General features: G+C 42.5%; 1 protein-coding gene across 1 annotated transcript; it reads left to right on the forward strand.

The window, feature by feature from the left end:
• Window positions 1–4,660: 4,660 nt before the first annotated feature.
• LOC135542256 (CTTNBP2 N-terminal-like protein) lies at window positions 4,661–27,839 on the forward strand. Its single transcript, XM_064969088.1, has 5 exons — window positions 4,661–4,896; window positions 16,822–16,929; window positions 23,212–23,445; window positions 23,637–23,744; window positions 23,832–27,839. The coding sequence occupies exons 1-5, from the start codon at window positions 4,858–4,860 to the stop codon at window positions 25,101–25,103; spliced, it is 1,761 nt and encodes a 586-aa protein (XP_064825160.1). The 5' UTR covers window positions 4,661–4,857; the 3' UTR covers window positions 25,104–27,839.

Here is a 27,839-nt window from a genome sequence, read left to right on the forward strand (position 1 = left end):
ATTTGCTTCGGGCGTGACTGAAGGCAGCCAGCACACCTAGTGGAGAATGTTTATTGAACATAAATACATTCCTCTCAGCAATTATGCCAGTGGCAATAAGTAGAGAGGAGGACAAGTTTCAGAATTTCAAATGAAAGAAGAAAAATACAAAAATAAAAAGCTATCCCAGCCAGCACATTTGGTTCCTTAGAAGTTGTGGGAATTCACCTGGACATGACTGACCAGGTGAATTCAGGTGAAAGCTGTGTCCCCTTATTGATGCCACATGATAAATCCACTTGAATCAGTGTAGATGAAGGGGAGGAAACAGGATAACGAAAGAGTTTTAAGCGTTGAGACAATTGAGACATGGATTGTGTACAGTGCATTTGGAAAGTATTCAGACACCTTGACTTTTTCCACAATTAGTTGTTACAGCCTTATTCTAAAATGTATTAAATTGTATTTTCCCCTAATCAATCAACACACAATACCCCACAATGACAAAGCAAAAACATGTTTTTAGAAATGTTTGTAAATGTATGAGATATCACAAAATAAGTATTCAGACCATTTACTCAGTACTTTGTTGAAACACTTTTTGCAACGATTACAGACCCAAGTCTTCTTCGGTATGATGTTACAAGCTTGACACACCTGTATCCTCTCAAACTCTGTCAGGTTAGATGGGGAGCGTCCCTGCACAGTTATTTTCAGGTCAATCCAGAGATGTTTTATCGGATTCCAGTCCGGGCTCTGGCTGGGCCATTCAAGGACATTCAGAGACTTTTCTGACAACTGCTGCGTTGTCTTGGCTGTGTACTTAGGGTCATTGTCCTGTTGGAAGGAGAACCAGTCTGAGGTCATGAGCGCTCTGGAGCAGGTTTCCATAAAGGATCTCTCTGTACTTTGCACCGTTCATCTTTCCCTCAATCCTGACTAGTCTCCCAGTCCCTGCCGCTGAAAAACATACCCACAGCATGATGCTGCCACCATCATGCTTCACCATAAGGATGGTGCCAGGTTTCCTCCAGATGTGACAATTGGCATTCAGGCCAAAGAGTTCAATCTTGGTTTCATCAGATCAGAAAAACTAGTCTGAGAGTCCTTTAGGAGCCTTTTAGCAAACTCCAAGCAGGCTGCCATGTGCCTTTTACTGAGGAGTGGCTTCCATCTGGCCACTCTACGATAAAGGCCTGATTGGTGGAGTGCTACAGAAATGGTTGTCCTTCTGGAAGGTTTTCCCATCTCTACAGAGGAACTCTAGAGCTCTGTCAGCGTGACCATTGGGTTCTTGGTCACCTCCCTGACCAAGGCCCATCTCCCCCGATAGCTCAGTTTGGCCGGGCAGCCAGCTCTAGTTAGAGTCTTGGTGGTTCCAAACTTCTTCCATTTTAGAATGATGTTGTCCACTGTGTTCTTAGGGACCTTCAATGCTGCAGCAACGTTTCGGTACTCTTCCCCAGATCTGTGCCTTGACACAATCCTGAGCTCTACGGACAATTCCTTCGACCTCATGGCTTGGTTTTTGCTCTGACATGCACTGTCAACTGTGGGACCTTATATAGACAGGTGTGTGCATTTCCAAATCATGCCCAATCAATTGAATTTACTACAGGTGGACTCCAATTAAGTTGTAGAAACATCTCAAGGATGATCAATGGAAACAGGATGCACCTGAGCAAAATGTAGAGTTTCATAGCAAAGGGTCTGAATACTTAAGTAAATAAGGTATTTCTGTTAATTTTTAATACATTTGCAAAAATGTCTAAACCTGTTTTTGCTTTGTCATTATGGGATATTGTGTGCAGATTGGTGAGGGAAAAAGTAAATTTAATCAATTTTAGAGCAAAGCTGTAATGTAACAAAATGTGAAAAAAATGGAAGGGGTCTGAATACTTTCCGAATGCGCTGTATGTGTGCCATTCAGAGGGTGAATGGACAAGACAAAAGATTTAAGTGCCTTTGACAGGGGTATGAAAGTAGATGCCAGGCGCACCGGTTTGTGTCAACACTTTCCCATTTTTCAAGATTGGACCACCACCCAAAGGACATCCAGCCAACTTGACACAACTTTGGGAAGAATTGGAGTCAACATGGGCCAGCATCCCTGTGGAAGGCTTTCGACACCTTCTATAGAGTCCATGCCCCGACGAATTGAGGCTGTTCTGGGGTCAAAAACATGTGAAACTCAATATTAGGAAGGTGTTCTTAATGTTTTGTACACTCGGTGTATATGTTTTTAATTAAATAACATTCTTAGAGCGTTACTAAAGTTTTCCTATGGTGTTTATGGAAAGTTTTCTTAATGTTCTGAGAATGGAATTTAGGGCTTATTGATGTTGTGTACAATTAAATGTTTTGAAACATTCCCAGAATATTCTGAGAACTACTTTCCCGGACTTGTGTGAACGGTTCTGTGGAAGCACTGAAATTCCCACAGAAGAAGGTTGTTTCTTAAAGTTCTCGGAGCAATTTGAGAAATTGACTTTAAATAGAACTATGAGGAAACCTATAGGAAACGTTAGGCTGAAGTACTGAAATTCCCACAGAAGAACATTGTTTCTTAACATCTGCTGAACTATTAGAGAAAATTGCCAATGCCAAACCAGTTGGAGAACGTTCCTAGAACAACACCAACATTTTAATTAAATGTAACCATATTTGAACTTTTAGGAAACATTCTGTGAAACATTTTTTGTCAAGTTCATTAAATGTGTAGAGAATGTTGACAGAGGAAAGCTACATGATAGAACATATTTTTCAACTATATACAATTTGTTCTTACCATGATCTTCTATCACGTAATATAGACCATTCTGTGGATGCTTTACCTGATTGTAAATGTTTATACAATTCTAGAGACAATCAAAACAATCAGAACACAGTTTAATCACACAGCACTTGATCCCCAGAGCTATCCATCAAAATGCAAATACCAAATCTATTCAAGGTGAGTCGATGAAAACAACATTCCATTTGAAAGAACACAATCTACTCTCATCCTTGTTATTACACTCTAACTTTATCTGGCTCTCGTCCCACAGAACCCTGCAGATAAAGACCAACCATTAAAATGTTGCACCAACGTGACTAACCGGGAGTTGAACCTATTCATGGAAGTGTATTCATCATCATGTAGGTGTTGTTCACTGAATCACCACCGTTACACAAAAACATGTATTATCGCAGACTAACTTCATTCATTGCTCTCTTACACTTCCCTAATATTATGACTTATATGTTTGAAAATAGGCTACCAATCACTATCAGTGTTACTTCCCTGTGATTATCAAATTTTGTGGAGTACTGTAAATTGTGTTTCTACTGGTGATGGGTAGAAGAGTCTACTGAGTTCTATGGAAGAGCCCCATTGGCATTAAGACCATTCATTAGCTTGGCTTGAATAACCTAGCACTGCTCTCTACTGGCAAATAGGGTGTATTACATTTGCAATAGGCAACAGGGGTTCATGAGGCAAACAAATCAAGGATTAAAGTTTTTTAAAATAGAATTCATTGTGTTATGCGGTATAAACTCCCTGCTGTTTATATATTACACCACTGTATTGTTTTCCTAAAGTTAAGAAGCATTCCTAATCCCTACTCAAAAGCTTTCTGAGGAAACGGTATTCTAATAAACAGAGAATGCATGGGTACTAGCCAGGTGGTGATGAGTAAAACATCACACATGGGATGATGTGAGACAATCCTGTCTGAAGTCACAGAGAAGAATGCATCTCTAGTAACGGGCAAGTCAACACCTGCATTTGGGTGACTGCTATGTTGACTGTGCTTTGTTCTACTGGGATATGGACCATTTGAGAGAAACCACAACACAAGACAGGATGGCAGATTTTGACTGGAGTCTGAACCACAGCCAGGCATTTTAGGTTTAGTAAAGATACTTACATGAAAGCACAAGGAGAGAGACTGTTTCACCTTCTCAGTGTCTTACAAACAATATTTGTGTTGTCTCTACCCACCTTGCGGTGTGTAGTAATAACAGATTGGATTATTTTAGAGGAGAGAACTGTAATCCCCCTAATCCTGCTAACAATCCCAGGGATTTTTATGTTAAATGTGTCTGGGAAACAAATGAATGTGAGGGGGTATTGCCCTAATGATCAACTGGTTTATAAAGTCAGGTAGCCATGAGATGTAAACTCACGTGATTCGTCCACTTTTAATTTAATTGATTTGATCACTTTATAAAATGTATGATGATGATTTCGTTCGTTTACATTTCCATATGTCTGTGATTATTAAAGTAGCCTATCCAAAGTGCATAATTTGGAACAGTGAAAAAGAAAGTGTTATGACGTTATCATTATTAGAGTAGCCAATTTGTGAGTGAGTAAAAGTGAGAGTGAGTAAAAGTTACAGATACAGTAGCGTGGCTACTCAGGAAACGTGAATGTTCCCTGATCCCGGCAGATTTGATAGAAATCACAACATACCGTAAAGATCTTTATCGTGTGCTCCTCATATTTTATGAGCTGGCAATGCGACCTGAAAACGTCTCCTTTAAAACTAAACCACCTTGAGCACAGAACACAAAATGTACATGAACATTTCAAGTAAGCACAGTTTGTAAGAGATAAGGCAAAATAACGTAACGTATAAGAAATTAAGGAATACAGATCTTTGAAAGAGGCAAAGATTTAGGGGGGAATTTCTAAACAAAGAAATCCATCCTAACCCATGCAACAGCCTCCTTTCACTGCCTCCGGTGTCTGAGGTAGACTAATCTTATAGGTCAAAACTTTGAATTCGGACTTGCCTATAGGCTGATGGACTTGTCACATTTGAACTAATTTCTTCCGTATCGGAAACTGAAGACGCAAGACAAGACAATCTTTAACAATTGGCAAAGTTGATGTTGGAGTTTACAAAGGCATTGAAAAGACATATGAAGGTATGTTAATTGTCGAGGATGAACTTTTATACAATTATGAATAGCCAGACACTCGAATCACACACAGCTGTCGTAATACAATTGTTTATTCTTAAATTATTGGATTATCAGCAGTAGCCTATACAAGACAATTTAGAGAAGTGAAACATACATGAAACATTGTTGCTCATTAACTCAAGTAAATTTAGAGGGGTTTTGTAGGATCTTCAATGTCCAGATAGAGATTGGCTAATACTATAGAAATATATATCATTTATGTGTTGTGCTTGTTTCTCTGTTTTACTTATCCTGATTTGGTAGACATGCTTATAATCAAAGTCTGTCCTTAATTTAGTGATGTGAAACCGGACTATATCATGTGACTGACAAACGTTATAAATTGTCTATTTATTGTCTAGTGTTATATTTTCTACCTCTGTCATAAAAATATAACCTCACAAAATAGCATTTTACATTGTAACATTGTTGCAACAAATAGACAAGACTACATGAGTAGTTTATCCACTAGTTTTGATGCATCATTGAGACGTTTAGCTAGTATTTCCTAAAGCTGTGAAGTCCGACCATTGAGGTCAGGTCATTGAAATGAACCAGGAGGACGTCAATTAATTATAATAGCTTTACAAAAGGGATTTTTGTTTTGTTTTTGTAATAGCACTGACATGATACTGAAATTCTAATTATTGCACACAGACATGCATGATAACACACATTTCGGTAGCTACAGTATGCTGCTGACTTTGAAAAGGAATGTCAGTTATTACTTTGATCTGATCCCGTCTCTTGACACAAAGAGTTGTCTGTTGTGACCTGCTTAGCCCAAAGGCTGGCAGGTGGCGATATTGAGTTCATTTTACCGTCCAAACGAATTGTCATGCAGCCGGTAATACACTCATATCCCTCGTGAACCGTTTGTTTCTAAAACCTTATTAATTCAAGCTGCAAAGGCTTCAGTTTCCTCCTTAACTTTATTTAATGGTGATAAGGTTGGAAAAAACGGGCAAAATACGCGTACTTTCTTTATGAAACACATTTTTCCACCAACATGATAGAATGGCTAATGCCTCGGAATGCTACTTCCTGATGTTACGCCCCGCGTTCAGCCAGGGGTAACCAACAGACAGCTGCAACCTGATTGGCTAAACGCGATACGCAACTCTGGGATTAGTATTTAGCCGCTCTAGCATTGTGGTGGAAGATTGTGTTTCATAAGGAAGAATGTATATTTTCCTATTTTTTCCCCCCACCTTCTTAAAGTTAAGTAGGAAAACGAAGCCTTTGCAGTCTGAATAGAGGAGAATGTTTTAGATATGAACAGGTCCATGGGAAATATGAGTGTATTGCCGGCTGCATACAACATGTTTGGAGGTAAAATTAACTCAATATCGCCATCTGCCGGCCTTTCGGCTATGACCTGCAGAGACTGAGCCAGTTAGTCAGTCAGTCATCCTGCAGCAGGCCAAAGGCATCTGCTACTTCTGTGCTATGACTCATGGACAGTACTGATTGGCTTAGCCAGAGCTGGGATGTATGTTGGTCAAATCAAATCAAATTTTGGTAGTCACATGCGCCAAATACAACACATTACAGTGAAATGCTTACTTACGTGCCCCTAACCAACAATGTAGTTAAATATATATATATATATATATTATGGATAAGAAGTAAAAGAAACAAGTAATTAAAGAGCAGCAGTTAAATAACAATAGCGAGACTATATACAAGGGGGTACTGGTTCAGAGTCAATGTGCATGGGCACCAGTCAATAACAAAAGTTTATCTCAATACTTTGTTATATACCCTTTGTTGGCAATGACAGAGGTCAAAGTTTTCTGTAAGTCTTCACAAGGTTTTCACACAATGTCGCTGGTATTTTGGCCATTGACGTTTTGGGGCTGTTGCTGGGCAACACGGACTTTCAACTCCCTCCAAAGATTTTCTATGGGGTTGAGATCTGGAGACTGGCTAGGCCACTCCAGGACCTTGAAATTCTTCTTACGAAGCCACTCCTTCGTTGCCCGGGCGGTGTGTTTGGGATCATTGTCATGCTGAAAGACCCAGCCACGTTTCATCTTCAATGCCCTTGCTGATGGAAGGAGGTTTTCACTCAAAATCTCACAATACATGGCCCCATTCATTCTTTCCTTTACACGGATCAGTCGTCCTGGTCCCTTTGCAGAAAAACAGCCCAAAAGCATGATGTTTCCACCCCCATGCTTCACAGCAGGTATGGTGTTCTTTGGATGCATCTCAGCATTCTTTGTCCTCCAAACACGACGAGTTGAGTTTTTACCAAAAAGTCATATTTTGGTTTCATCTGACCATATGACATTCTCCCAATCTTCTTCTGGATCATCCAAATGCTCTCTAGCAAACTTCAGACGGGCCTGGACATGTACTGGCTCAAGCAGGGGGACACGTCTGGCACTGCAAGATTTGAGTCCCTGGCCGCATAGTGTGTTACTGATGGTAGGCTTTGTTACTTTGGTCCCAGCTCTCTGCAGGTCATTCACTAGGTCCCCCCGTGTGGTTCTGGGATTTTTGCTCACCGTTCTTGTGATCATTTTGACCCCACGGGGTGAGATCTTGCGTGGAGCTCCAGATCGAGGGAGATTGTCAGTGGTCTTGTATGTCTTCCATTTCCTAATAATTGCTCCCACAGTTGATTTCTTCAAACCAAGCTACTTACCTATTGCAGATTTAGTCTTCCCAGCCTGGTGCAGGTCTACAATTTTGTTTCTGGTGTCCTTTGACAGCTCTTTGGTCTTGGCCATAGTGGAGTTTAGAGTGTGACTGTTTGAGGTTGTGGACAGGTATCTTTTATACTGATAACAAGTTCAAACAGGTGACATTAATACAGGTAACGAGTGGAGGACAGAGGAGCCTCTTAAAGAAGAAATTACAGGTCTGTGAGAGCCAGAAATCTTGCTTGTTTGTAGGTGACCAAATACTTATTTTCCACCATAATTTGCAAATAAATTCATTAACAATCCTACAATGTGATTTTCTGGATTTTTTTTCTCATTTTGTCTGTCATAGTTGAAGTGTACCTATGATAAATTTACAGGCCTCTCTCATCTTTTTAAGTGGGAGAACTTGCACAGTTGGTGGCTGACTAAGTACTTTTTTGCCCCCAGCATCTTTTTTTTTTATTGATCTAGTCACTGGTGCTTCCTGCTTTGATTTTTGCTTGTAAGCCGGAATCAGGAGGATATAATTATGGTCAGATTTGCCAAATGGGAGACTTTGTATGCGTCTCTGTATGTGGAGTAAAGGTGGTTCAGAGTTTTTTTTTTGCTCTGGTTGCACATTTAACATGCTGACAGAAATTTGGTAAAACAGATTTAAGTTTCAATGCATTAAATCCCCAGCTACTAGGAATGCTGCCTCTGGGTGAGCGTTTTCTTGTTTCCTTACGGCAAAATACAGCTCATTCAAGGCTGTCTTAGTGCCAGCCTCTGACTGCGGTGGTATGTAAACAGCTACGAAAAATACAGATGAAAACTCTTTAGATACAGTTGAAGTCAGAAGTTTACATACACCTTAGCCAAATACATTTAAACAATTCCTGACATTTCATCCAAGTAAAAATTATCTGTCTTAGTTCAGTTAGGATCACCACTTTATTTTAAGAATGTAAAATGTCAGAATAATGGATTGAGAGAATTATTTATTTCAGCTTTTATTTCTTTCATCACATTCCCAGTGGGTCAGAGGTTTACATACACTCAATAAGTATTTGGTTACATTGCCTCTAAATTTTTTTACTTGGGTCAAACGTTTTGGGTAGCCTTCAACAAGCTTCCCACAATAAGTTGGGTGAATTTTGGCCCATTCCTCCTGACAGAGCTGGTGTAACTGAGTCAGCTTTGTAGGCCTCCTTGCTCGCACATACTTTTTCAGTTCTGCTCACAAATGTTCTATGGGATTGAGGTCAGGGCTTTGTGATGGCCACTCCAATACCTTGACTTTGTTGTCCTTAAGCCATTTTGCCACAACTTTGGAAGTATGGTTGGGGTCATTGTCCATTTGGAAAACCCATTTGTGACTAAGCTTTAACTTCCTGACTGATGTCTTGAGATGTTTCTTCAATATATCCACAGCATGATATATTGCACCCCCACAACATGCTGCCATCCCTGTGCTTCATGGTTGGGATGGTGTCCCTCTTTGTCTTCCAAACACAATGATTGTCATTATGGCCAAACGGTAAAATTTTTGTTTCATCAGACCAGAGGACATTTCTCCAAAAAGTACAATCTTTGTCCCCATATGCAGTTGCATACCGCAGTCTGGCTTTTTTATGGCGGTTTTGGAGCAGTGGCTTCTTCCTTGCTGAGTGGCCTTTCAGGTTATGTCGATGTAGGACTCGTTTTACTGTGGATATAGATACTTTTGTACCTGTTTCCTCCAGCATCTTCACAAGGTCCTTTGCTGTTGTTCTGGGATTGATTTGCACTTTTCACACCAAAGTACGTTCATCTCTAGGAGACAAAACGCGTCTCCTTCCTGAGCGGTATGATGGCTGCGTGGTCCCATGGTGTTTATACTTGCGTACTATTGTTTGTACAGATTAACGTGGTACCTTCAGGTGTTTGGAAATAGCTCCCAAGGATGAACCAGACTTGTGGAGTTCTACAATTGTTTTCTGAGGTCTTGGCTGATTTATTTTGATTTTCCCATGATGTCAAGCAAAGAGACACTGAGTTTGAAGGTAGGCCTTGAAGTACATCCACAGGTACACCTCCAATTGACTCAAATTATGTCAATTAGCCTATCAGAAGCTTCTAAAGCCATGACATCATTTTCTGGAATTTTCCAAACTGTTTAAAGGCTCAGTCAACTTAGTGTATGTAAACGTCTGACCCACTGGAATTGTGATACAGTGAATTATAAGTGAAATAATCTGTCTGTAAACAATTGTTGGAAAAAATTAATTGTGTCATGCACAAAGCAGATGTCCTAACCAACTTTCCAAAACTATAGTTTGTTAACAAGACATTTGTGGAGTGGTTGAAAAACAAGTTTTAATGACTCCAACCTAACTGTATGTAAACTTTTGACTTCAACTGTAGATAGTGTGGTCTACAGCTTATCATGAGACACTCTACCTCAGGCGAGCAATAGCTTGATACTTCCTTAGATATCGTGCACCAGTTGTTATTTAGAAAAATACATAGCCCACTGCCCCTTGTCTTACCAGACGCTGCTGTTCTATCCTGCCGGTACAGCGTATAATCAGCTGTACCGGAATCATGGCTGAACGACGACACTTTCAATTGCTCGTATGTTGAACGTGTCATCATTCAGCCATCATTCCGTGAAGAATAAGATATTACAGTTTTGAATGTCACGTTGGTAGTTTAATCTTGCACGTCGGTCATCTATATTATTCTCAAAAGAGAACGTTTGCTAGCAGAATGGAAGGAAGTGTGGGATTATTCGATCTACTACAAGTTCTCACAAGGCATCCCGCACTTTGGGCCCTTTTTCTCCGCCTCCTCTTCACACAAATCACAGATATCTGGGCCTGTTCCTGAAAAAGCAGTATATTGTTCGCGTCGGGCTCGTCAGACTTGTTAAAAGAAAAAAGGATTCTGCCGTCCTGATGTCCAGAAGTTATTTTTGGTCATAAGAGACGGTTGTGGCAAAATTATGTACAAAATAAGTTACAAAAAATGCTAATAAGCAAACAAAAAAACACAATCTGTTGGGGACACGTAATTACGTCTGCCTCTCTTCAATGTGTGAGCCCCACATGGCACAAATAGAGCTATTGGATTCATTTCCAGGAGTCTGACTTGGACACCTCTGTTTTTGCCTCTCATGTTGGCCCCATTATCAAAAGACTTTTTCTCTGCAGTCCTCAAAAGGAATTTGTAGCTCCTCTAATCTTTTGAGAATCAGGGATGCCAAATGTTGGCCCATGGACTCCTCTGCCTCCAAAACCCCCATAAAATGTTCCTTTATGTGGAACTCCCCCAGTGACACAATTCTAGTCACAACTGACAACTGTTCAGTGTGGCTGACATCTGAGGTGCAATCTAGAATGATAGAGAGGAGTTTTTCCAGCTTGACGTCACTCACCATTATTGAAATGACCTTGCTGCTCAACAAATCAATGTGTTCAAATCAATGAGTTCAAAAAGGGACTTGAGGTCCCTTTATGGACACGGTTAAGGTGCTCTTTCATGACTGGATCAAATTGTGCCATCAGTTCAACCTCTTTGAGAAAATGTCCATTTGATGGAGAGTACAGTGTTTCTGTGTGTCCCCTTAGTGCCAGATTTCTAATTGCCAGAGCCTGCACAATAGCAGTCAGACATGTCAACACCTCTCTCCATCTTATCCTCTCAGCCTCCATAAGTGCCATCTCAGGCTTATCAATTGTTTCCCCCTTTTTAAAGGGGGTGTGAAGTCAGCAAATAACTTGCATGTTTCCAGTCTGTCAGTCTTGAGTTTGCTACATTTTCTTATTAGAAAAGAGTTTGCAGCAGAAGCAGAAGAGGCTGTTTCTTTCAGAATACACCAACCATCTTCGAGGGATTTTGTTCACCAATCACCAAGGTCTTCCTGAAATACTGTTGGTGGCAACTTCTTCCATCACTCTCATTCTTGGGAAAACAAAGTTAAGTGGTACCTCACTTCGTCCTCTGCAAACTAGTTGTGTCCGAATTCTGTCAGTCAGAACTGAAACTTAAAACTTTGCAAAAGGGAAATTATTTATTTTGTTTATGTTACGCAGGGATGCACACAAACACATGTGTGTGTACCCACACACACACACACAAGTGCGTGTGCCCATAAACACACCCGAAGAATCCTGCTGGGGAGAAGTGGAAGCAAATGGGTCTTAATCCCCATCCTCAGGCTCAGGCAACATTTGTGAAGACACCTGGCTGAGGTGGATAGCTCCACATCCCGAGACTCCGAGATAATTTCTGAATAGACCTGTCTGGCTGAGGAGATAGATGGCTCTTCATCCTGGCCAGTACCAGAGGGTGCTCCAAAATATTTCAGAAGTCCCCCTGAATTTGCATTGAAAAACAGTATATGAGTCTGACACCCTAAATACATTTGTTGCCCAATTAAACGTCATTATGCACAATTTATCAGACTGTCACGACTTCCACCGAAGTCGGTTCCTCTCCTTGTTTGGTTTTCATTTCCCTCATTTATTGTTGTGTATTTAACCCTCTATTCCCCCCATGTCTTTGTGTGGAATTGTTTGTTGTAAGTGCTTGTGCACATGTTTACTGGTGTGCGTCGGGTTTTGTACCCATCTTGTTGGTTATTTCTTTATGCCGTTGGTTTTGCAACTAAACTGCTCCTGCGTTTCCCTAGTTCTGCTCTCCTGCGTCTGACTTCTCTGCCACCAGTTACGCACCACTTACACAAACATTCAGAATAGGAACCAAATGAACCATACAACCTCCTTGGCTAATTCTAGTCACAAGACACCCCAAAAGACTCAATATATCACAAAAGATACAAAATATCAGCATAATATATATGTATTTTAAGTTAGCTAACAGCATTGGAAATTCCCCTTACTGAGCTCAGGACCTAGTCAATACAATCACAGAACACCTTTATGATGTCACCTCAATGAAAGTTAACCAAATCAGTAATGTGCTAGTATAAGGGCACAGGGCGAGACCCAGATGCCGACACAGAAGGCAGATGGTTCGAGTCTCTGATATTTATTCGTATCCAAGGGGCAGGCAAGAGAATGGTCGTGGACAGGCACAAGATCATAACAAGGTCAGGGTCCAGGAGGTACAGAGTGGCAGGCAGGCTCGAGGTCAGGGCAAGCAGTATGGACACCTGGAGGGGGTGGAGACAAGCACAAGGACAGGTGAAACAGATCAGGGTGTGGCAGCTAGTTAGGTTGTAATCGTTTTGCTGCAGGCTACACACATTATCATGAAGAAACTGTGAAATTATATCCAATGTTATGTAAGCTAGTTGGACAGAAAACTGAATATTGTCGCCCTATATGTTATAGCATAGCAAGCGACATAGCAACAAAGGCTAACAAACATAAGTGTTATACTAGCCTATTTCATTACATGCATAATATTATACTCATAAAGAGATGACATAGCTACCTACCTTTATCTTTTGCACGTTTCTCCTCTTCTTCTTTCCTCTTTTTCCTAAACTTTAAACCTGATGGCTTAGACCTTTTCTTATCCATTTGTGTTGATTTGGCACTCGAGCATCAATACATTACCCATCCCCCAACACTGTCAATCAAGAGTCAAGACTAAACCAATTCACCTTGGTGGTGTGCAGACTGTTTTTATATTATTCGTAACGATTTCACACAAACTAGAAAAAAATGCAACAATATGTCTGTGAAACTGTATATATTCACAGTATTATGAAAGAATTGTGGTTTATTTGATAGCATTTCATAGTGTGACTGATTTTACTAATTGCATTAGTACTGTATAAAGTTAGAGGTGCGCTATTTGATAGATTCCCCCACTCCCCCTACCTCGGGCTTCCAGTGGGAAGACCTGAGGTCAACCTACCCCTGTCCTCCTCCCCATCTCATAGTTCTGAGTGGGAGACCTTCCCAGGCAGTAGCCTGCCTAGCTCACAAACTAGAATCAGGGCGCCCACTCCAACCAGGTTAATTGACCCACAGTCCCACACGGTGACATGATATCATTGACGTGACATAAAAATGAGTGATAGAAAACCAATCACCTCAAATGTCACCATTCCAAATGTTTTTGTGCTGCCTCCCTGGGCGGCTGCCCATGTCGCCCATACCTACATCCACCACTGATAAACAGTAATGGACAGTCAATACCATCATGGGAAGTTTCCCTTTAACCTTTTATACTTGTGCCTAAATTGAAATGTTTCTTAAAGACGAAAATGAAAAGCATATGTATAACCATGGTAGCAATTGAAAGGGAACAGTTTGGAGATCATGGGGAAATTATTAGACCAAAGGTGAGTACACAACAGTTCACCTGACACAAGACAGAATCCAAACATTACGCTGTTGATTTTCTGGACTTGAGAACATGACTTCAAATAGAACCACGAGTAAACCTGTAGGAGTTGTTACGCTGAAGAACTGAATTTCCCACAGATGAACGTTGTTTCTTAACCTTCTCTGAACTATTTGGGAACATTCCCAATGTCAAACCAGTTGGAGAATGTTCACAGAACATTTCCAAAATTAAAATGAAATGTAACCATGTTTGAACTTTTAGGAAACGCTCTGTTAAAGTAATGAAAAAAACATTTCCAGAAAGCTGTGAGAAGGTTGTATGCAAAATAACCATAGGACAACCACGCACTCACCAAGCACAAATAAACATATGGTTCTCAGAACAATATGTGCTAGCTGGGTTCAAGTTAAGAAAACTGACGAATGCATGACAAATCTGGCAACCTGCATAAGCTTGAACACACAGAGAGTGAGAGGGACAGAGAACGAGAGATACACAGAGAGACGGAGAGATAGACAGAGAAAGAGACACACACAGAGAGAGCGAGAGAGAGCCTCAGGTTTAGTTAGAAGTTTGTTATGAGGCAATGTTTGTTTAACGTACCATTACAAGGGGCACATGGCTGACTAGGCTTCAAACAAACAAGGATAAAAGGATTATAGACGCAGGCATTTCTTTAGGAAGCGGAAATGAATGAGTGTGGGAATATTTTGGATTTTCCCATGCATGCCATCTCTTTTAATAACATTACCCATGCTTTCTATTTGAATAACACATTACTAGTGAGTCTATATTCCGTCATACAAGCAGCTGTGAAATTAGCGAGACTGTAAAAGCAGACTGAAGGAAGTGGGAAGTTTAATTAGCATGCTAGCAATGTGGTCAGCCAACAAACCAAACCATGAGGGTCTGGAGAGGGAAGAAAACACATCTAAAGATCATAGATCTGCTACACACCACAGTGTGTTCTCAGATCTGGGATGAAACTGCCAGAAAGAACCATAATGTATTAGTAGAATAACTTTAGTGGAATAATAGATTTAGACGAGAGGAAGCAAATGTTTTGCTTCCTAATATTATTCTGTTCTATTGCTGCTGCTGTATCTTTTGCTATTGTCCCAGAGCTCAGACAAATGAATTGAATTGATTCATATCCCATCGTCTAGACATCCGTTCAGATGTTTTAAGTGTCTTGTTATTTGTATGACAGATGCAGGGAGAGTTTAGCCCCCCATGATGCTGTACAGTAGCAGCTCTAATAAAAGCTCCCATCTCATGATGCAACGCTCAGAGCTCCTGCGGCCCCTCCTGATGACTTCATGATGTGGCAACTTCTACTGGGCGACCACAGAGCTCGTATTGGGGAAGGCCTGCTGAATGCTTAGCGGTTGGAGCAGCATGGCTAACAAAATATATATATAAATATCCCATTTAGCAGACGCTTTTGTCCAAAGCGACTTACAAGTCGGCTGGGGCCACTACTTTTTTACATATGGGTGGTCCCAGCGGGAATCGAACCCACGGCGCTTGGCGTTGCAAGCGCCATGCTCTACCGACTGAGCCACACAGGCTCAGTCGGTAGAGACTGTACTGGGTGGATGGGGAACTAACCAGAGCTTTCGAGCTCTGACGAAGGCCTTGAGGCCGATACGTAAAGCTTAATAAAGAGCAGTGAAAATAGCAAAAGCAGTGTGCGGGTTTCTTATTTGTTCTATTTTCTTTCTCAGGTTTTCTGTAATAGCCATGAATAATCCGATATGGGGATGCTGATTGGGGGAGGTACAAGGACATCATAATAGAGTGTAATGCTCACAGGTTTATTTTGTTTTATTTTTTCTGGTCAGGTCACCTGGTCAGGAAGCACTCCTGGCCCTGTTGGTTCGTCCGAGTTCAACAGAGCACCCTCTTGATTATTTTGTCAAACTGTATTATTTTGTCTCATATGACAGTCTCTTTCCAACCTACTAATAATATCCCATAGAGCACACCGTGAGTTTTCTACTCTTTTAAGGATCCCATCACTTAGTGGGATGCTGTATGAAACTGTATGAACTATTCCAAAGCCTGGCCGGCATGTGTTGGCTGGTCAGAATGTGGTTGTATGTTTGAGGTGTGGATACCACAGAGTTATCAACAGACCCAGGGCAGCTGCACTAAGTAATGAGTGCATGGCGCCTACAAAGACACCACAGCAGATCTTAAACATTCTCTACCCTGCCTTTTAACAGAACCACAAACTCTCAAGAGGCCCAACCAAATGTTGGAGGGAGAGAGGATCGCAAAGCACAACTTGTTGAGTCTTGATATGAACAAAGGGGAATAAATGAGGGCCAACAACTCATTGTCACTTACTTAATATCTTGTCGACAACTTTGTGACAATGTGGATGCAGATTGGGACAGTTTTTTTAAATCTGCTCCACATATGTTGGCCTGTGTGTGTGTGAGGCATTTGTCTTCACGTGTACGATGTTCACAGGCTCCTCACAAAGACAAATGAGCCACGAGAGTGAGTGGAAAATTCAGGGATTTTCTCTGTTTTCAAAAGCTTTTTGCTTTTATTAATGATCGTCCAGGCTCAGTAGGGCCTGGTAAATGCATCTAGTGTTTTATTAGTGGAGCTATTGGATTAAAATGTTGCCTGATATCCAAGTCTTTGCCAGATTTGTACTACATTTTGCACTGTAAAAAATGTCTTAAAAATCGTAGGTCCACAATGAACCACAGGACTCAAGGATGCTTTAAACTAAGTGCAGTATAGGCCAATCATATCCAAATATCATGTATAAATACACAAAGCAAAAAACGTGTTCACATAACTTCTATTTTGGTATATTATAACAATGAGTAAAGGACACAACTTCCTGCACATTGTATTTACAGTGAACATTAGAGAATAGAGAATGAATTGTGCCTCTTGTAATGATCCAGCTCCTGTCCCCTGCCCACAGGAGCCCCAGATGAACATGGAGAGCCTGAGCAAGCCAGAGCTGCTGATGCTCTTCAGTGTCCTGGAGGGAGAGCTGGAGGCTCGTGACTTGATCATCGAGGCCCTCAAGGTAAGAGCTATCCATCGTCTTTCCCCTTGTGTAATTTACAGCGAAGACCCAAAAGCCCCTCAATGATGACACCATTACCCATAATATGAGGTCTGAAGCATAAAGATAAAACTATGATTTATAATTATGTCTGAGGAGTTGTTACCAGGGTTGGGGTCAATTTGGAATTTCAGGATTTAATTCAATTTAAACAATGAATTTGAATTGAATTTGAACTGGCAACACCCCAAAGGAATCAGCATTTTAATTGAAGGAAGTGGAATTGAATTTAAAGTAATGCAAACGCGTTCAACTAAGACATGAAAAATGAAAGTCTTATTCATTTGACAAATACTTTATCAAGGATACACCACTTATTAATGCAACGAATACACATACCATTTCAAATATTTGTTTGATTAAAACTCAGATTTCCTTTATCATGAAATGTTAGATTGTTCCCTTTTATACTGCAGTGTTTGATGTAATGCATTCTGGGAAATGTATTCTGATATTTAAAAACAAGGAAATTATGAATTATCATAGACAACCATAGACAACCCACAACATGATCTTATAATATTTCCAGACCTCTGTAATCATTTTTTATTATTATTAGGAGAATACGTTTTAAAATGTTTCAACCTTATGCTACATGGTATTGGTAACCATACACGATGTCAAAGTAAACATTTATATGGAGATAAATAAGATTAGAATTTGATTGAATTAAATTATACTTCCTTTAATTCTAATTCAAATTCTTCTTCCTGTGGTATGTGGCCATTTCAAATTTATTTCTAATGTTAGAATTGACCCCAACCCAGTCAAGTTGTTTGTTATGCACGCCATTAATCAATCAATGTAACTTGATAACCTTATTTCTATCCTGTATAAAGCTGCCCATTAAAGTACATAATTTAGCAATGTGAAATATATTATTTGAATAATGATTGAGGATTGATGGGTTATTATCAAATGTAACCTACCTTGTGTTTGTTTGAAGCACATGCTATTTCCCTGTTGACCAGCCCTACTGTATATAGGATGCCCATCCACGCATGGTGTCCTACAGTGCTACAATCCGGAGGACGGAAAATATTTGGCAAAAATGTTTAGGGGGTTAGTTGTTTCCCGGAAATCCTGTTACTGAATGCATATCTATAATCCGTAACTCCTTGTCCGTCCATCCAGATTGTATATATGTGTATATCTGTATAGAAACTGTCTGAACTAAACTTTTCTCTAAATCGGCACTGTATAATTCGCCAGTGGTAGACAGTGGTAGGCTATGCGTTATAAAATCCAGACAGATTGACAAGAAGTTACGGATTATAGATATGCATTCAGTGACAGTATTTTCGGAAACAAGTACCCCCCCTTAAAATGTTTGATAAATATTTTCAGGGCTCTGCATTGTACCCACCTAGGACACCATGACACAAGCTAACGGGTGTGTCTTCGTGGAAAACGGTTGTTAATGAGATAATGATGATATGTCTATGGTGGTAAATAATGCATGTATTGTTAGAAATGTATTTTGAGCTATCATGTTGTAACATTCCCAGCAAAGGACGGTTCCTGGAAAGAGTAGGCCTACATTGGCCTTTGCCGGTGAGATAGCAGGTTGGGCAGGTAACAGGTGTCTAGAGTGGAGCTATACCTGTGTTCAGTGATAGGCGTTATACACGATGTGGCCAAAAGTATGTGGACACCCCATGTATTCGTCAATTTCAGCCACACCCGTTGCTGACTGCCATGCAATCTCCATAGACAAACATTTGCAGTAGAATGGCCCATACTGAAGAGCTCAACGTGGCACCATCATAGGATGTTGCAAGAGCTACCCCGGTCAACTGCAAGTGCTGTTATTGTGAAGTGGAAACATCTAGGAGCATCAACAACTTAGCCGGGAAGTGGTAGACCGCACAAGCTCACAGAATGGGACCGCCAAGTGCTGAAGCGCGTAACGCATAAAACTCGTCTCTCCTCGGTTGCAACACTCACTACCGAGTTCCAAACGGCCTCTGCAAGCAATGTCAGCATGAGAACTGTTCATAAGGAGCTTCATGAAATGGGTTTCCATGGCCGAGCAGCCGCACACAAGCCTAAGATCATGTGCAATGCCAAGCATCGGTTGGATTTGGCGGATGCCAGGAGAATGCTACCTGCCTGAATGCATAGTGTCATCTGTAAAGTTTGTTGGAGGAGGAATAATGGTCTGGGCTGCTTTCATGGTTCGGGCTAGGCCTCTTAGTACCAATGAAGGGAAATCTTAGCGCTACAGCATACAACAACATTCTAGACAATTCTGTGCTTCCAACTTTGTGGCAACAGTTTGGGGAAGGCCCTTTCCTGTTTCAGCATGACAATGCCCTCATGCACAAAGAGAGGTCCATACATAAGTGGTTTGTTGAGATTGGTGTGGAAGAACTTGACTGGCCTGCACAAAGTCCTTACCTTAACCCCATCAAAGACCTTTGGGATGAATTGAAACGCCGACTGCGAGCCAGGCCTAATCGCCCAACATCATTGCCCTGCAGCAAAGTTCCAATATCTAGTGGAAAGCCTTCCCAGAAGAGTGGGTGCTGTTATAGTAGCAAAGTGGGGGTACCAACTCCATATTAATGCCCATGACTTTGGAATGAGCAGGTGTCCACATACTTTTGACCATGTGGTGTAGGTGAATGCCTGAACAGTTTTTTTTATTGCTGAGAATATCTTTGATTCATCCAAGTGTTTATGTCATGTTGGTATTTTTTTTTTTACTGGCCAAGTCATACTGCACCTGTAAATATTGTAAATAAAATCCTCCCACTGAGGTGAACCGTCAACATCCTGTCGGACTCCTAACTCTCCACTCCACCGCCTTCGGCTCATGCTTCACAGGAGTCGCGGATGTAAGATAGCCAGGTTAGTGGTCCACAAACTGGTACAGGGGTTTGAGAGCAGAGTTGGCCATTACCCTTATCATGATTCTAGTGGTACTGTACTGTACACACGGGACGGCTGGAGGCGAGACAGACTACCCATTACCTGACCTCTCATGATTTAACCTGACTTTAATTGACAGGATGTCCTTTAGCCAACCAGGGAAAAGCTCTCCTTTAGTTGCCACAGTGTACAGCCACGGTGCTAGCCACTTATGCCAATTCATACTGTCCATGCACCTGGGATGTCAGACTGTCTGGCTGTGGGAAGATTACCCTCCTATCTGTCTGCAGTCTGAGGATTGTCTCTGCCTGATAACCCACATATCCCATTCATCCTTTTTAAGGTAGACTCGGGAAGATCACATTCATATACACAATGTGGTTTACAGATAACGACAAAGAACAGAACAACAGCGGCATAATTCAAATCTGCCAAAAATGCTGCAGGCTCATCCTAACGTGTTATGATTTAGTTGCATGTTCGACAAGTCATGTTGAGTTTAAATTGATCACCGTGACTGCTGATTGGTACCAAGTGAAACACAAAGTGACCTGAGTGACACAACAAACTGTATCCAGGTGAACAAACCACAGAAATCAAGGCCCCCTGGATCATTCATGTGTTGTGTCTAGACCACAATCTACACATCTCCTAGGCGCTGGCCATCTAAGGCAAGGCAGTTTAATGCACCGTGCTGAGTGGGTGGAAGATTACTATGTGAGCAGGGAGACTTGGAGTGAACAAATAAACAAAGGCCTTAACTGGAGCGGTCAGGATGTGTGGCTGACTGTGTCTTCACTGACACTAAATCCCCCGGGTCTGTTAACTCGCTCCTTGGTTGCCTAAGCAGTAGTCTTTCGTGGCCAGCAATGGTTCAGAGATGACCTCAAAACAGTATACACTGGAATATGGAATCTCTTCTAGCACTCACGTGAAAGAAGAGTGCACAGCATTACAACAATGGATCCCATAGTTACTCAAATTGAGAAAGGCTTAGAGGACTATAACAACTTTTACTATTTTGGTTTTCAATAGGTGTATGTTTTCATTTCTCGCTACAAAACAAAGAACCGTGTGTCAGCAAGCATATGAACTCGCCAATATTTGGAGCGGCAGATGATGTGGACAATTCTTATTGCTCAAGGCTCTCAGAGTCTCTTACTAATTCTGAATCACCCCAGTATGTCATGAGAACTATTGAGTATGTGGCTGAACAGAGCAGCCACAAGCTGCCATTGACGTGGTGCTGTATGTGAGTCACTGTCAGTCACTGGGTGATTTCCTTTTTCCAATGAGTCTAAAGGGTTAAGTTTGTTATTTTCCCATTTTTTTTAATTTTTACTAATTTCTTATAATAGCATGGTTTGCTGGGAAATCAAGTTGGGTTAATATGACAGATATTCCTGTGTTCTGATTATACAATGTTTGATGTTAATGCCTGAAGCTATTCTCACTGTTAACTAGTATCCATCCATGGCTCATCTTACCTGCTTCTCCTTAAGCTGTGGCATGCTGCAGAAAGTTGGAGCCCAGCGATGCCCATATTTGGCACACACTAGTGTGGGAAAATAGGAAGTACACCATTTTAGAATTGGGACCGTTTTGTGCCTGTTATCAGCACCACATTAGCGCAGGAATGAGGGAATAAGCTTTGGTTGACCTGGTTGTTAAACATTAACTACATCAGGAATGTGTTTAATGTCAGTCCTCCTCCTCCTCACACTCCCCCCTTCTCGAAAACACCACTGGAACACAAAACAGCCTCCCTTTGTGCTGCAGTGTGTGTGTGTGTGTGTGTGTGTGTATGCGTATGTGCATGTGTGCGTGTGTTTGCGCATGTTCGCGTGTGTGAGCTGGAAACGTTCGAGGCCTGGATGGATGACAACGATTGTCAGAGGAGTTGGCTGTAGCAGAAACAGATCTGGGACCAGGCTTGGTACTTGGTGTGGGGACCATTGCGCTAGACGGTTATGTTATGATGTGTGAGGCTAAGGAATGTTCCCTCTCTCTCCTGGGTCATACAGGTCAGATACAGGACCGGGGTATTGGGTAATGGCTAATGACTAGCTGTCATGCACCAGACTGTGCCCACTGTGTGTTTCAGAGAAATGTTTCAGGTCTTGCAGGACTCCTGTGCTTTCCTGCCTCTCCTTATTTTCCATCCTTTTTGATCTGCTCTCTCATATCCCAACGGACCGGCTCAAATAACAGCATGATCGAGACTTCACAGCCTCTGTATCCCGATATCTTTACCGATGGATAGATATTATATATGACATTGGCATTTGTTTTGTTCCTGCCCAGCAGAGACACACCGGACTCTACTTGCTTAGCCGACTGCTCAGCCGAACGCACCGTTGGGCGCACAATGCCTGCCTTCCAGGACACCTGCAACACCAGGTGTTGCAGGAAGGCCAAGAAGGTCATCAGGGGCCACCTGAGCCACGGTCTGTTTTCCCCGCTTCCGTCACTCAGACGCGGGCAGTATAGGAGCATCATTGCAAAAACTGATAGATAGTCTGGCCAATAGTCTCTACCCCCAGACCATCAGGCTACTGAATAGTCCCCACTAGGCAGCTCAAAGGCAAGTTGCTGAAGTCACCATTGTTCCCCCTGCACTGGCAGAGTAAAGGTCTAGTTAGACCTGGCCCAGACACCAGCAGGAGCAGCCACCCTACAAATGCTCTGACTGAAGACAGACATCTGTTGCTTCTTCCTCTCTCTCTCTCTCTCTCTCTCTCTCTCTCTCTCTCTCTCTCTACCACTCTTTCCTCTTCTGCCTGCTCCCTCGCTCTCCCCCCCCCCTCTCTCTACTTCTTCCTCCTCTGCCTGCTCTACCTCTTTCCCTCTCACCCTCTCTTTCTCTCTCCTATCTCAATCTTCCTGGTAGGGATGGGAATCCCCACTCCCATAGAACATATGGTTGATGTTTCTCTTGGCATGTTATGTTTGCCGCTGTGGCTGACTTCCTGTTTAGCAGGCAGTGGAAGGAAGATTATTGCAGCAGGCCTGAAGGAAGGGAAAGGGCAGCATGCAGAAACTGAACAAGAAACAGATTATGGCTTTTTCTTTTTTACGTTGCTGGGAAACCAGGTTACACTTGTGCATAGTACATGGATTGTTTATAGTACATGTAACTGCATAGTACCAGTGACTGTCTGACGATGATATTTGACTTTCTTATATACTTACAAAACGGTCAAATATCTCAGGGACAGAGTCTGTTTATTCAGCTAGAAACCTAAGTGACTGTTAGTAAAAGCAGATTGAACAATAACAATGACCATTCTACACAATATAGCCCGTTTTGACACACATACAGTTTTCAACCCCAGTGTTTCTCAACCCTCTCCGTCTCTCCTCCCTCAGGCCCAGTGCAGAGACACATATGTGGAGAAGCGCTATGGGAAGTACAACCTGAGCGACCCGTTCCTGGCTCTGCAGAGGGACAGTGAGGCGTTGGGCGAGCAGAGCCCTGGGGTCCACCAGGCTTCAGCCTGCTCTAGCCCCCTGGCTGTGCTCAAGCAGGTGGTCACCCACTGCAGGAGGATGCAGGAGAAGATGCTCGCCCAGCTAGCTGCAGCCGAGAGCAGTCACAAGAGGGTAGGGCTGGGGGTTGTAGCTGGGCTTTGGATGCCAACCCCTCCACTTTTGATTAGATTAAAGATTAACAAAACAAGCTTGCTCCCGAAGGGGTTCTTTTCCACCTGGGAAGTTGTATTTAGTTAGCAGATTATCCTGACCTGGGATCTTATCATTTCTGTGTCTCTATCTCCCCCCTGTGGTTGTGTCAGGTCATTGCAGATCTGGAGGAGGAGAGGAGAAGGCATGCAGAGGACACCGCCGAGGGCGATGATGTCACTTGCATCCTGGAAAAGGAGAGGGAATGCCTCTTGCAACAGGTAGAGTTAACATCAATATCTGAGTGATAACTGCTAGTTATTGCTAGTTTTTACAATTGAACCTATTGTACTCTATTCTGCCTGCAGCTGGAATTTGAGCGGGGCCAGGTGCGTCGTCTGGAGAAGGAACAGAAGAGGGTCCTGGAGCAGCTGGAGGAGGAGCGGGTGCAGCACAAGCAGCTCTCCTCTGCCCTGGCCAAGGAGTGCAAGTGGGCCAGCCAGCGGGCCCTGGAGGTGGACCACCGCCTGGCTGAGGCAAACCGTAGGCTGGAGAAGGAGCAGGGGGAGATCTTGGCCCTGAGGGCTGAGCTACAGAAGGAGAGGAGGAGGTCCCTGCAGATGGAGGCCAGGGTGGAGGAGCGGCTGGCTGAGTTTGACACGGAGAAGGAGCAGCTCTGCTCTCGGCTCAAGAGGGAGGAGGCCCAGTGCTGCCTGCTGCAGGAGCAGGTGGAGGCGCTGAGGAGAGAGCTTCAGGAAGAGAGGGGAGCTGAGGAGGAGGATGAGAGGAGAGACTCTCTTGTGGATATCAGTGGAGGGTCACCACTACTACGACCACCACCACACTCCAGCCAGGAAGAGGGGGGTGAAGAGCCTAAAGTCAACGGTCACGACTGCCTCAGGGAGGACGCCCTTCCACACAGACTGGGTCTGGACAACCGGAGTGAGAACAGCAGCCCTGTCCTGCTGTCCCCTGCCCTCCTGAACCAGAGCCTGTCCCCCTGCAGCACGGGGTCCTCCTCCCTCACCTCCTCCCCGTGCTCATCTCCTCAGCTGGCCAAACGGCTGGCCCTGGCCACCAGTCCCAGCTACCAGTCCTCCTACCAGGCAGGCATCAACCAGCGCTTCCACGCTGCTCGCCACAAGTTCCAGGGCCACACTGATCCAGAGCCACAGCAGGATGGAAGAGGAGGTGGCAGCCTACCCCACTCCCCTAGAGACCTGTCCCCGTCCCCTGAGTGCATCCCCGTCCCTGTAACCAGCCCGGCCAAACATATGGCCCGCAGCACCGTCACCCACGTCCTGTCCCGCTTCACAGTCCAGCAGGGGGCCAAACCTCCGCCACCCAACAGCTCTCCCTTTGGCACTGACTACCGTAACCTGGCCCTGACCCCCTCCTCCCCGGTCATCCCCAGGGCCTCTGGTGCTGCTCTGCCTCTGGGGGTCTGCTCCCCAACCATCCCCCGAGCAGACAGGGGCAACCCGCCCCCCATCCCCTCTAAGAAGCCTGGCCTGGCCCAGTCTCCATCCATCCCTGGTACCAGAGCCAGCCACTTTCCTGAGCTGGCAGGAAGCTGTGGTCTCACCAGCGGCCAGGAGAATGTTAAAGAGCTGGACATGGTGGTTTCCTCCATCAGTTAGCCTAGCCTCCTACTGAGTGCTACTATAGCGCTGTGTTCTTTTATACCGCTCACACGTTCGTGTGCTGAGGCACTCTGCAAAAACACTGTCAAGTTAACTGTATTTATTTCATTTTTTGACATGCATTCTGCTTCATTCTTCTTGTAGCACAATAGATGTATTTGTATTTATGCATTTTGGGTTTGTTGATAATATAATATAAGGAGAATAAGCAGTAATGAAGAGTAATGGGCCAACATGCATGTTAGTTGCTGGGTACTTTTCAAAAGTTTGCTAAGAAAAGCATGTAATGTCATGGGACAACCAAATATCGCTACTTATAATGCAGCTTTTGAATTTGAGCTTGGAAATAAGCATTTCTCTAAATCAAGATTGGGATTTAGCCTAATACCGAACAAAATAAGAGAGCTTATCTTAAACTGCAGAGTTTAATACTGAACCAAGGCCGCTTACAAACACATTATTATAATGTTATATTTCCTAAAATGGCACATGATTATAACTTTCCATATCTTCAAGGCTTAATAAGTTGGCAGTATTCTGTGTATATGCAGTATTCTGTGTATATGCAGTATTATTAATACTACTATGTATTATGTGTAGTGTAACTACTATGAAAATATATCATTTTTGCTCTCATACCAATCGTCTGGTCAAACATTTAGAATGTATATTTTTACATGAGCACAATATATCTCTTTTACACCCGCATATTGGTTTGTCATATACAGTTGAAGCCGGAAGTTTACATACACTTAGGTTGGAGTCATTCAAACTTGTTTTTCAACCACTCCACAAATTTCTTGTTAACAAACTATAGTTTTGGCAAGTCAGTTAGGACATCTACTTTGTGCATGACACAAGTAATTTTTCCAACAATTGTTTACAGACAGATTATTTCACTTATAATTCACTGTATCCCAATTCCAGTGGGTCAGAAGTTTACATAAACTAAGTTGACTGTGCCTTTAAACAGCTTGGAAAATTCCAGAAAATGATGTCATGGCTTTAGAAGCTTCTGAAAGGCATATTGACATAATTTGAGTCAATTGGAGGTGTATCTGTGGATGTATTTCAAGGCCTACCTTCAAACTCAGTGCCTTTTTGCTTGACATCATGGGATGTCAAAATAAATCAGCCAAGATCTCAGAAAACAATTGTAGACCTCCACAAGTCTGGTTCATCCTTGGGAGCAATTTCCAAATGCTTGAAGGTACCACCATCTGTACAAACAATAGTACGCAGGTATAAACACCATAGGACCACGCGGCCGTCATACCGCTCAGGAAGGAGACGCCTTCTGTCTCCTAGAGAGGAACGTACTTTGGAATGAAAAGTGCAAATCAATCCCAGAACAACAGCAAAAGACCTAGTGAAGATGCTGGAGTAAACAAAAGTACAAAAGTATCTATATCTACAGAAAACAAGTCCTATATCGACATAACCTGAAAGGCCACTCAGCAATGAAGAAGTCACTGCTCCAAAACCGCCATAAAGAAGCCAGACTACGGTTTGCAACTGCACATGGGGACAAAGATATTACTTTTTGGAGAAATGTTCTCTGGTCTGATTAAACAAAAATATAACTGTTTGACCATAATGACCATCGTTATGTTTGGAGGACAAAGGGGGAGGCTTGCAAGCCGAAGAACACCATCCCAACCGTGAAGCACGAGGGTGGCAGCATCATGTTGTGTGGGTGCTTTTCTGCAGGAGGGACTGGTGCACTTCACAAAATAGATGGCTTCATGAGGGAGGAAAATGATGTGGATATATTGAAGCAACATCTCAAGACATCAGTCAGGAAGTTAAAGCTTGGTCGCAAATGGGTCTTCCAAATGGACAATGACCCCAAGCATTCTTACAAAGTTGTGGCAAAATGGCTTAAGGACAACAAAGTCAAGGTATTGGAGTGGCCATCACAAAGTCCTCACCTCAATCCCATAGAACATTTGAGGGCAGAACTAAAAAAGCATGTGAGAGCAAGGAGGCCTACCAACCTGACTCAGTTACACCATCTCTGTCAGGAGGAATGGGCCAAAATTCACCCAACTTATTGTGGGAAGCTTGTGGAAGGGTACTCAAAACGTTTGACCCAAGTTAAACAATTTAGAGGCAACGCTACCAAATACTAATTGAGTGTATGTAAACTTCTGACCCACTTTGAATGTGATGAAAGAAGTAAAAGCTGAAATAAATAATTCTCTCTACTATTATTCTGACATTTCACATTCTTCAAATAAAGTGGTGATCCTACCTGACCTTAGACTGGGAATTTTTACTCTGATTAAATGTCAGAAATTGTTTAAAAAAAACTGAGTTTAAATGTATTTGGCTAAGGTGTATGTAAACTTCCAACTTCAACTGTATCTACTATACTGCACATATACATATTTAATTATGTTTTTATATGGTACATTAAATATTGCCTTAGTATATAACTTGGCTATCAGGACTAGTAATCAGCACTGCTGAACGGGGAGAATCTCAATTGCACACTCCTCGCATCCTCTCGCCTCCTTCTCAAAACCCATTGGAGGTGGTCAGAGAGGAGGGACCTCTGGCTTTCTCATCCAAAGGGTTTTGAGAAGGAGGCGAGGAGAGTGGAAGCAAGGAGTAGGCATTTGAGACTATCCCATTGTTTAGTAAGATAATCAAGTATTATAGTTATAGTATTATAGAGAATTTACTGTCATAGCTTGTGTTATTTACCCCATAGCTGTTTTAGCAATGATG

This window comes from Oncorhynchus masou, chromosome 6 (assembly GCF_036934945.1).
Source record: "Oncorhynchus masou masou isolate Uvic2021 chromosome 6, UVic_Omas_1.1, whole genome shotgun sequence".
NCBI lineage: Eukaryota > Metazoa > Chordata > Actinopteri > Salmoniformes > Salmonidae > Oncorhynchus > Oncorhynchus masou.

Bases quoted from the DNA above. Each gene is read 5' to 3' on its own strand.
- LOC135542256 (XM_064969088.1), top strand. From the start codon at position 4,858: ATGTTGGAGTTTACAAAGGCATTGAAAAGACATATGAAG. The intron at 4,897-16,821 runs GTATGTTAATTG...CCCTGCCCACAG, and splicing joins CATTGAAAAGACATATGAAG to GAGCCCCAGATGAACATGGA. The intron at 23,446-23,636 runs GTAGGGCTGGGG...TGGTTGTGTCAG, and splicing joins CCGAGAGCAGTCACAAGAGG to GTCATTGCAGATCTGGAGGA.